Here is a 12,180-nt window from a genome sequence, read left to right on the forward strand (position 1 = left end):
GACTTGGGACTTTAATTGTGCATGCATTATTTTGTTTTGGGTTTCTAGATAGTTTGCATGAGACATGCCATATTAGGACTCTAATTATGCATGCACTTATGTTGTACTTTTCCTTGTTCACTCCCATTATACAAGGGAGGGACATCTTAGTATGAAGCAACTTAGTTTTTGGTGAGATTGTGTGCTCTCTTAGTTCTTGAAAGGACTTTATGAACTTATCGAGTTTACTCTCGTGGCGTTCAACCTATCGAAACTTATCACCCCGAGTGTGGCATTTCTTTCCTTCATAGGCTTGGTTCGTGCTAGTTCTTGGTTACGGGTCAAGACACACTCTTGTCATCTAGTTCTTGGGGCTCTATCCACCATTGTCTCGGGTTCCATGACATTTGTTGGTGGGGTTCGTACCATCTGGTATCAAAGCTTTGGTTCAAAGGCAAGTGCAAATCTATCTTTACTTGTTGTTCAACCAAAAGAAAAAAAAAGTCGTGGAAAAAAAAAGCGCTACGAAAAGAAAAAAAAGAAGAAGATGAAAGCGCAAAAAAAAGACTGCTTGTGCGAATCCAAGTAAATTGTCTTCAACAATCCTTTTCTTGTTTTCCTTACTCTCAAACTTCTACTCTTTCATTTTTCTCTTAAAATTTTGCCATCATAAGTTTCAGTGGTATCTTTTGAATTGCTATGTGATATTCTAATTCGTTTTAGAGTTTGATTAAGAACTAAGAGATATCATTAATTGAGAGCTTACTATCCAAACATGAGTTGAGTGCTTGTGAGGTTTTCTTTCATTTTGTAGCCATGTCCAACAACCAAGAGGATGGAGCAAATGAGGGGGCTATGCCACTTCCGAACTTGCAACTACAAGCATTGATGGGAGAGATGCAACGAATGATGAGGGCGGAATTAGAATCTATCCATGAGAGGTTGGATCGGGTGGAGGATGAGACACCAAGAAGACATCAACAAGACCGTATTACTAGACCACAACGAAGACATGCCCAAGGGATTGATGTCGAAGAAGATGAAGAGGTTATTGTGGAAGACTATGATGAGCAAAACTATAATCGGAGCAGGATTGGATATCGAATAGAAACGGAACTAGAAGAAATAATGATTTAGGAGGGATTAAGATGAAGATTCCAACCTTCCAAGAGAGAAATGACCCAGAAGCTTACTTGGAATGGGAAACCAAGAAGGAAATGGTGTTTGACTGTCATGAATTCTCAGAGTTTAAAAAGGTGAAGTTAGCTGTCATTGAATTCACTGATTACGTTATTATTTGGTGGGATCAAGTGGTGATGACTTGGAGAAGGAATAGAGAGCAACCCGTGTCCACTTGGGAGGAGATGAAAGTGCTCATGAGAAGGAGGTTTGTACCTAGTCATTATTATAGAAGCTTATATCAGCGACTTCAAAGGTTATCTCAAGGTTCCAAAAGTGTGGATGAATACTTCAAGGAGATAGAGTTATCCATGATCTGAGCTAATGTCGATGAAGATCGGGAAACCACCATGGCCAGGTTTTTACATGGTTTAAACCCAGAAATTGTTGATATTATTGAATTGCAGCATTATGTTGAGCTGTCGGACATGATCCACCAAGCACAAAAAGTGGAAGAACAACTCAAAAGGAGAGGATTGGCTAGGAAGGGACAACCAATGACTACTCACGGCAAATGGTGGACAACTCTAAGAAAGGAGGAACAACCTCAAAATAAGCTAAATTTTGAACCCTTCAAGAAGCCCAAACCCACACCATCTACTACTCAAGATAATTGCAAGCTCATTTCCTCCAAAACTCGTGATATCAAGTGTTTTAAATGTCAAGAGAATGGTCATATAGCTAGTCAATGTGTAAACAAAAGAGTGATGGTAATAAACTCCCAAGGTGAACTTGAGTCGAAAGATGAGGATGAAATAGTTGAAGAAGTGCTACAAAAAGAGGGCAGTGATGATAAACAACATGCTGTTGTTGGGGACTTATTGGTGGCCCAACAAGTTCTCAATCTAGAAGCTAAGGAGGAAGAAGGTAATCAAAGGGAGAACTTGTTTCATACTCGTTGCTTTGTCAATAACAAGGTTTGCAGTGTTATTATTGATGGGGGGAGTTGCACCAATGTGGCAAGTACTGATTTGGTGGAGAAATTGTCACTACCAACTCGGAAACATTCGCGTCTTTATCGACTCCAGTGGCTAAACGATTACGGTGAAATTAAGGTAACAAAATAAATCTTGGTAGTAATTTCCATCAGCAAATATGAAGATGAGCTATTGTGTGACGTGGTCCCCATGCATGCATGTCATCTATTGTTGGGGAGACCTTGGCAATTCGATCGAAAGGTAACACATGATGGCCTCACAAATAGGCATTCTTTTACTCTAAAGGGGATTCCTATTATTCTTGTACCACAAGTTATGAAGGACCAGTTGAGATTACAAAAAGAAAATGAAAAGAAGAGAGAAAAGGAAATTGAGAGAAAAGAAGTCGAGGAAAAGAAAAATGAGAGGAAAGAGACAAAAGGAGAGGGCAAGGAAAAAAAAAAGGAGAGAGAAAGAAAAAATAATTTTTATGTAAAAAAAAAAGTGAGATCAAACGAGCTTTGTTTTCAAATCAGCTGTTCCTTATCCTTTTGTATAAGGAGGTACTCCTGAGCACTAACGACCTTAACGGTTCTTTGCCTAGTGTTATTGTTTCTCTCTTACAGGAATTCAAGGTGGTCTTTCTTGAAGAGGTTCCGCATGATTTATCTCCAATTAGAGGAATTGAGCACCGAATCAACTTCATACACGGTGCATCCATTCCAAATCGACTTGCTTATAGAAGCAATCCGGAGGAAGCAAAGGAACTTCTGAGGCAAGTTAATGAATTATTAGAAAAGGGGTATGTTCGAGAAACCATGAGCCCTTGCACCGTACCTATGTTACTAGTTCCCAAGAAGGATGGAACATGGAGGATGTCCCTTAACTTATTCATAGAAGCAAAATTTAAAAATTATTCCAACTCAATAATAAACTCATCAGTTAAACCCCGATTTTCAAGTAAGTTCTTTTTATACATCCAACTCTTTTTATTTTTGTATTTTTCTTGTTTCCAAATTTAAATTATTAAAATATTAACTTTGATCTATTACAAATAAAAGCTAGTATCTCATCAACAAAAGTAACCTAATTAATTGTTTCTAAATTAGTATAACAATAACAAATATTAAAGTAGCCACGGTTGTAAATAAATTACATCTACTATCAATTAGTAACTATTATTATAGATATACCTAAAATAGATAAATAAAGATGAGTATCTCAAACTACTTTAAGTCCACGTCAAATAGAAATATGCACAAACAATATTATTACCAAATCAATAATCAGATATAAAGGTGCACAAATTGAATTGAATTGCCTATTGAATTGAATTGAATTTCTTGGATCACAAGACTAGGGTCGTCCCTACAAGGTTGGTGAGACCTATCAAGTCAACTCAACATATATGTCACTAAATTGAATTGTCTATTAAGAATCAAATTGGTGGACTAATTGCTAAGTATAATGGAGCACATCATCTTGTACGACCTAAAAAAACAACTAATTAAGCAATTACTAAATCTTCTCATCCTCATCGATCCTCCAATTTCCATATGCTTAAACCTAAAAAAATAGAGCAAGAAACACATCATCTTGTACAACCGAGCAAGAAACACATCATCTTGTAATAACCATTGTCATAGTCGTCGTTGACATCATCTTGCACAACCGAGCAAGAAAGTCCAAACACGAGACAAATTCCACATTTGAAATATCAGAGGCATGAGTTCATATGACAAAAACTAAGGTGCGAACTTCTAGAGAGAATATTTAACAGTAAAAGAAACAACATTTATCTTATAGGATGCTAAATCCGAGCATCCGTTTAGCTAAAGCAGGCCAAGTTCAAATCCGAAAATAAAATTTATTGCTAAATATGCATCAGGACCGATCCAAAATTTATTTTTTCCAAACCTCTTAATGATTTCCTTAATATACTTAATTTGCTAACATGGATTAGTTTATTTAGTTTAAAGCCCTAGAAAGAAATTTAATTTACCCATGAAACTCATTTCAGGCTCTATGAGAGGTATATTAGCACGTCCAAAAACTGATATAAAAAATATGAATATTTTTATCCTAGGTGCTTAATTTCAAGGGTAAATTATCCTAAACTCTCAATACAAAATTTTAATTTTACCGTTAGTTTCTATATCAGAAAATATTTATTTCAACTCCTTAAATCACACCAATTCAATTTTACCGTTGGTTTCTATGTCAGAAAATATTTATTTTAACTCCTTAAATTGCACCAATTCATCTAATTAACTATCTGTGCACATATTTCAAGGAACTATTACAAAATATAAGTCTAAAAAATCTAAAAGGAGGTATTATTCATTTAAAAGAAAGTATAATTCCTCCTAAATTTAATATCATTTTAACTCAAATCTAGTACACTATCAATACACGCAATTTTTAGGTACATGGTAAAATATAAGCATAAGAAGTTCATAATGAGGTATAGTTTCTTCTAAATTTAGCATCATTCTTGTGTACACATTTCTTAGGTACATGATAAAATATAGGTACAAAAGTCTATAATGAGATATAATTTCTCTTAAATTTAACATCATTTAAATTAAAATCTAATATATTCTCTATTAAATTGAGCATTATCTATAATAGATCGATTAACATCATCTATGTAGGTACATAATCCACTTTATTAGGTATAAAATATTTAAAATCAAGTATATATGTAGTTTAATTAGGTATAATTGTATAAGATTATGCATGGATAGTGAATTGGTATGGATTAGAAAGTTAAAATAAATATTCTTTGACATAAGGACTAATGGCAAAGTTAAAACTTTGCACAGAGATTTTAGGACCATTAACCATACCTTTTTCAACCATATAAAATTTTCCTAAATTTAAATACATTTTGAAAATTCAATTACTCAATCTCAGGTAATTATCCTACAAATAAAGTATGAAATCATTTAAAAACGTCAGACATAACATCAAGTAATGTAACTTGTAGTCCTTTCGGATAGACAGTTGACTATTATATAATATTATTGTCATTATAGAATCTAAGGATTAAATTTTAACTAGTAATTTAGATACTTATCCTCCTTCGTAAATTATTCAATTGTCTAAAACTAATAATTATTTCTAATTTAGTTTTTTCATATTAACTTGCGTGAGAGACGAGTCAATCATCTTTTACCACTATATATATATAATAAAAGACTTGTAACCCTACAAGCATCCGAATTGACTACATACATCTCATCATAATTTAATCCTCCGGCGTCTTCAACCTACTAATCTAATTTTGTTTTTAGTAACGGTTCTTTTTATTTAATTTATTCCTAAAAATCTAATGTAGTGAAACTAGAATATCTTTTGAATCTCCTAATTTAAATCTGGATCATAAGTTCATAACCACAGAAAAAAAACACAGTAGAAAAGGTTAAATAGAGCTAAAGCACGAATCTAAGAAATTATAATCTAATGCAAGCATCATAAACTAAAGGAAAACATATCAACTTAACGTAAACTAAATAAAAACACTATAAAAACACCTACGTAAATTAAATAATGTTTAAATTATAAACTAATTAAAACACTTCTATTAAAACACCGTATTAAACTAAATCAAGACACCTCTTCAGAATAGGTAGACACATAATTTCAGGAATTATACACCAAAATAAGAACACATTCAAACTAAACTACTAACACATAAAAGGGGATCGTTCTATACAAAAACTAGGCCAAAGCTTCTGTTTACGCTTAGCTCACAGGTGGCGTCAATGACCATGCACTAAGGACTACATATTCAGCTTTAAACTTGGTAGAGCTAGAGCTCAACAGCATGCATGCTTTCCAACAAAATATCGTTGGCTCCAGTTATCCGTTTTTGAGAATTTTTTTTTAAAAAAAAAAAATCAGTAAGATGAATGAAATCAGTTCAGGAAGAACTAGAACAGACTGCACAGTAGTAGGAACAATAACTTAAGGGAACCAAAAGTACATTTAATATGTAAACTTCACGGCTGAGAAACCCATCAAGAACTTTTGCAAGTTGTGGGAACCAGAACAAAATATAAATTCCTAAAACATCACTTTCTATTTCATTTGCACAATTCCAGCGCTAACAAGCTTTTGTATCTTGTGTGTCACCTGGGAATTCTTAAGGTGATCTTGTACTGCCTTTGGATTCTCCTGGAAGTCAATTAAGACCTACAAGGAATTCCAGAAGTCGATTGAAAAGTATCTTAACAGAAATGATTCAACATGGAATAAGAAATACAAATGGTGAGTTCAAGAAGGGAAATAAATGGTACCTGTCGCATAAGAGGATCTGTAAAAATGCTTTGTATTTCTGGGTCCTGCATAGCCTTTGCCTGCAAAAAGATTCAAGTAAAGAGCATATACGAAAGTGATATATTTATGACTACAGATGGCGCACTAGCCTGTCTCTCTTTCAATTCCTCTGGACTAATTTCACCTTTGTTGGTCTTATTGATATGCTCAACACACCTGAAACCAGATAACAGATGTTGCTAGTGTCAAACAGACCAAAGAAGTCATACTATAGAAACCATACAAATTTTCTTTTTTTATTAATGTATTTGCAAAAAATGCTACCTACCTCCTCACACCATCCATCAATTCCTGATTGTTTGGGTCATGTTTCAAGCCCTCCTGATATGTCTCTAAGGCTCTGTCATACTCTTTCATAAAGAATTGAATTGCACCTTTTCTTGTGTATCTTTTAGAAAATGATGGATCAAGCTCAATGCACTTCTCGGCATCTTTAAGAGCTTTAGGCAAAGCGCCCAACTTTGTATAACAAGCAGCCCGATTGCTATAAACCTTTGGAAGCGCAAGTTATGAAAGGTCAAATTCCAAGAAAAAAACTGCATGGAATTAGAATCACTGATTGAATTCGTCATTTCTGATTGTACAAATCAGAACTTCCTGCGTATCTTTTAAGAAGCAAGTTGAGTAGGAAAAGTACCATTGGGTCCTTTGGGCCTCTTCTAGTGTAATGTTTCATAGCCTTTGGATACTTTTGCTGCTTGAAAAGTTCATTGCCTAAACAGTAAAAATATCACACACTGTCACTCATGCAAATAAAAGTGACTTCAATGCAAAATGGTATGCAAGTCCACCAAAAATATTCAAATCAAACAGTAATTAAGTGCTCATAGAAGTCACAACTCAATGAAAGCCATCCTCATCTATATGTAACAAAATGAGACAATACAAAAAATCATGTGATACAACAATATATTGAACAACCAATGAATACAATTCATAAGCAATACAACAACTGTGTGATTGAGGCAACTGAGTTTAACCGGTGATGCATTTAAATAAGACAAGTGCATGGAACAAGATAAATGACAACAAATGGACCAAATATGCTGCAGAAGTTACTTTGAGTATCGTTTGTCAAAAAACCAATGATCATGTTAAGTCAAGATCTAACAAAATTTGTAGTGTTCCATAAGAGGTGGGAAAGATGATGGAATCTGTGAATGAAGTTATAAGATAACAATGCAACAGTCAACTAAAAGAAAAATGCACCTTAAACTAACCAGGAAATTCATTAATGGAAGTGCACAAAAAAAAGGGATCAAAAAATAAAAAACAGTACCTTTCTCCCAGTCCTCATCTGCTAATTTAGGATCAAAATATGCTTGTTGTTCTAATTCTTTCTTTGCCCTCTCAGCATCATTTAGTTTTTTTAAAGTGTCTGGATTACGGTGTTCGGTTAGAGCTTTCTGGAAAGCTTCAATTGCAAATTCATAGTCTTTGGAGGTTTTGGCAAGTTTTGTGAGTGCAGTTCCCTTCCTAGTCAATGCATCAGAATGAAGTTCTCTTCCACGTTCAACAGCTTTATCACAATCTTTTATACATTCTTCATACTGCAGAAAAAAAAAATTGAAATCCATTGTCTTAAGCCAGCAACTTGATCTAGCAGGCTATTGAGCAAAACCAAAAATAAAAATTGCATAAATTCCTCCTCTTAATTGGGGTACAAAAAGCATGCAGGTTGTGTGGAAAACGGTATTTCCGAGTATGCACAAGTATTGCAAACACGATATTAAGACTGGCAATCAGTTCCAACAGACAATAAGGTGATTTGGTGGTGATTAAGAATGTCCAAAAAGAGGGCAGACATATTGAGATTATATATATACTTACAAGCAAAAAAAAACACCAATTATAAGAAACGTACTAAGAATTATAGCTCTGTAGGCCCAGGGTATGTATTTGCAATGAAAACTAAAAGCAGCATATATTTGTTGCATTCAGCATTCACAAAAGGTACAGATTGTTATTTTAAATGCCAATAAGAGAGCAATTTGCAGCCTTGCCTTCACACACTATTTGATTAGAGATAATGAGGCAACAGAAGCTACTAACTGAAGCAGCTCCACTATGTAGAAAATAACTGAGCTTCATACTTAAAATGAAAAGTGATCACCTTGCACAACCAACTAGAAAGCCTAATTGTTCACAAGGATAAAATGTCCATTAGCAAGTTTTGGTAATCAAAAGCTGGAAAGCAAGGAAGCTCCTAGATCATTTGCAGCCTTGCTATGTTTACCCAGGCCCGGCTCAAGGCATAGCCTAGGGCCCCAATATTACTAGGGCCCTTGATTAAATAATTAAATAGACATTAAAAAAATTAAATTGAGTCATTAATATTAATTAATGATAGCATACACATTAATAAATATTATGCTAACTCATTAATTGCATCTTATCAATTAATTCATTATTCCTATTTATACCTTACATATCCTTATTTCCTCATCATTACAATTAGCTAAGATTTTATTTTATTTAATCTTATTTCCTCATAATTGCATTTAGCCAAGATTTTATTCTATTTAATTATATATCTTATAAAACTAATAAACTCTTTCCTTTTCAATATCTCTAAAAAATCTTAATTATTCTCTCATCAATGCTTCGTGCCTATTTCTTTTCTGATCATTAATTTTGTACGTTAATACTCTCGTCGATATCTTTTTTCTTTTCTCATCGATAATTCTGTAAGTTTATGCTCTCTCACCGGTGATACTCTCAGAGAATGCTCTTCTCCTCCCTCGTCGATAATATTTCTTTCTCACTCTTTCTTTTTCTTCCTCAATAATTACATGAATCAGAGATTTTTTTATCCAGACAACGTAAAGTAAAATGTTTCATAAAAAAAAAAATCAAAATTAAAATTAATAAAGTTTTATTTACGTTCAACAATGTCTCAAAAGGATTAAATAATTTAACAATGGTAAAAAAAAATTATCTAAATATTAGCGAGAAAACTAAATTTTATATAAAAATAATATTTTATTTTTTAAAAAATAAATCAATTTTTTTTAAAATTGATCATTCTTAATCCCAAACTCAAATGAAAAAAACTTGAGCAAAAAAATTAAAAATATATTAAAAGGTTTTTATTATTATTATTATTATTGCCTAGAGCCTCAGGGAATCTTGAGACGGCCCTGTGTTTACCCAAGAAGACTAACAAAGGAAAGGATTGATTACATAAGGGTCAAAATTATTTCCTTCATTTGCTTGATGTAAAATTAAAGGAAAACCTATATGAATTTTGATCCATTTTCTCATCTAGGTAAAATGGACTTTCCTTCCTCTCAATGCCAAATCTTGTTAGTCAACAATCACCTTCTTCCTTCTGTCTTCCTCTCTAGCCAAACAATTTCCTCCCATGCCTTCTTCCTTCTATGCCAAATCCAACCACCTAGCTTCCTCTCCTGCCCAATTCGGCCAACTAGCTTCCTACCATGCTAGCCAACCAACAACCTGACGACCAACTTGCTTGCCAAGCGGGCTTGCTGTAGCCTAGCCGTGAGTTGCAATCGCGGCCGCGCCATAGTGAGATCGTGGCCAAACTACTGCAAGTCCTTCTCCCTTTTCCTTCCCCTTCTTCCCTCTCCCTCTCCTCCTCCTCCTCCTCCTCCTGATCTCTCCAATTTTAAAATTTAGTATTTACATTATAACAATCACCCGAGCACCATCAATGTTGTGAACATATCATTGCTCAGACAATATATCCCTTCTTCCCATTGTGATAAAATTTATTTTTAAATCTTTATTAATGCATTAATTTTATTGAAAAGTATTTTTTATCATTAAAATAATTATTAATACTTAAAATTTATTAATAATTATTTAGCCAAAAAATAGTGGTCATGGTTCTTGTGTGGAACAACTTTACACCCTCTAACTCTAGGAGGACCTCAACTTGTTTGATATTTGAACCTTAACATATCCAACAAACTATACTCACTTCATATGTCTGTTGGGATATGACCGAAGCAATGTGTGCTAAAAACACGTTTCGTAAACATGCACAGCGAAAGACTTAACGATAAATAAACTAATTTATTATATCATACACACCACACGCATGCAAGATACAATCGCGCAGACAAGATCATAAAACAAAACGAAATTGAATAACAATTATTCTAGGTATACCTTAAGGATGACCTGTAATGAGAAGGGCATCAACCTTTTGCGACGTTATTGAATCTCGCCTCTATTCGTATCCACACTGGGCTCTTCAAGACAACTCCAAGAGAACCAGCTTCGCTTTCAGAAGATACTAGCCACGAGCAAAGGAGAAGGATCAAGAAGAAGAAGAAGCAAAAGAAGACCTTCCTTTGGATGGCTCACAGCAACAAGAGGAGACCCTCTTGTCATGGTCGTGGCAAGAGAGAGAGAGAGGGAGAGAGGTATTGGGTTTAGGTTTCCAAAACAAAAACATGTCAATAATGAATTGTGTGTTAATTCTTTCTTAATCATATCAATATATAGTCATTTTGAATGAGTTGAATTAGAAATCCCAAATCCAACCCATTATGCCTTAACAAAAAATGAGCTCATTAACCCCTTTGTTTAGTTCACAACTAAATCAAGTTGGTTCATGACTAAACCAAATTAGTTCATGGTTAAACCAAATAAGGTCCAACTCTCTCATAAGAGATGTGGCTCATCCGTTCTTCCGTTACAACAAATATTTCCATATTTGTCTTATGTATGGTCCAACCAAACATTTATCTCTTGATCTGAGAATTCTATTCTCTAACTTGTTTTATGTCTTTTAGAGACTCGTAGTGCATGTGACCCAATAGATTCCCGATTTATCTTGGTCATCCATAATTAACTACTTCATTATGGAACGATCATGAGTGACACCTAGTAGTACATCATAATCCCCAATTAAACGGAAAATCACAATTGATCTTAGAACTAATTCTGAACTCTTCAATAGCTACATTGAGTCATGTCTCGTTCCTTTCACTCATTTTATACCTCCTTAGTTTAGGACATGGACTATGTGTCTACCCCCACTAGGCTAACTACGTCACACCTAGCCCAAGTAATATTTCCTCGTTATACGGATTGAAATTACTCGTACATGTGTACAAGAATCACATACTCTTAACATGTGATGCTTTGGCAAAAACTTTGAGTAATAATCCTAATGAGTTGTCATAGGATATACGTCTCCTCGTAAAGAGTAATGAATCCTCTATGGGCTATCCAAACACCTTTGGGCACTTCAACTTATATCCAATCATCTCGGGTCCATACCTCCAAGGAGAAAAGTATAAGTCTCCATGACCAAGGTGAGTTGTACATCTCAAGCCTAAGGAAACTTGCACTTGAGCTGCAGTAAGAACTTCATAGAGGATAACTAGTTATCATAACTAGCATCCACGTTTAACTCTCGACATCCCAATGTTTTCAGCTAGTGAGAAACAACTGTTTGGTCGAACCAAGGAGTATAACTCATCCTAGTTTTACAGAATTGATGTTGTCCAAATGCACCAATTCGACGACTAAGGAAATTCTAATATGTTCATAATTGCACATGTAGAGATAATCACAAGTTATGATCCAATCACAAATTCTCTCATGCTATGAATTAGATTGCGGATATTCAGTAAATAAATTTAATACTATTCAAACAATAATATGCACTCAATTAGTGAATCTATATTTATTAAATAAATAGTAAAACCATAAGACGATTGTCTTAGGACATCCCTCAAAATCTAACACTCCCACTTGGCCTAATGTCAATCGTCATGACTCTCAA

General features: G+C 34.2%; 1 protein-coding gene across 1 annotated transcript in view; it reads right to left on the reverse strand.

Moving 5' to 3' along the window:
• Positions 1-6,021: 6,021 nt before the first annotated feature.
• The window catches only part of LOC122052155 (hsp70-Hsp90 organizing protein-like), a 37,375-nt gene continuing 31,216 nt past the window's right edge, over positions 6,022-12,180 (reverse strand). Inside the window, exons 2-7 of the mRNA XM_042613550.1 lie at positions 7,696-7,966; positions 7,054-7,130; positions 6,685-6,908; positions 6,506-6,572; positions 6,377-6,436; positions 6,022-6,272 (exon numbers count right to left, since the gene is read on the reverse strand). Of these exons, the coding sequence (XP_042469484.1) occupies positions 6,159-6,272; positions 6,377-6,436; positions 6,506-6,572; positions 6,685-6,908; positions 7,054-7,130; positions 7,696-7,966 (813 nt within the window). The 3' untranslated portion in view covers positions 6,022-6,158. The remainder of the gene's footprint in view (positions 6,273-6,376; positions 6,437-6,505; positions 6,573-6,684; positions 6,909-7,053; positions 7,131-7,695; positions 7,967-12,180) is intronic.

Source organism: Zingiber officinale, chromosome 3A, assembly GCF_018446385.1.
Source record: "Zingiber officinale cultivar Zhangliang chromosome 3A, Zo_v1.1, whole genome shotgun sequence".
Classification (NCBI taxonomy): domain Eukaryota; kingdom Viridiplantae; phylum Streptophyta; class Magnoliopsida; order Zingiberales; family Zingiberaceae; genus Zingiber; species Zingiber officinale.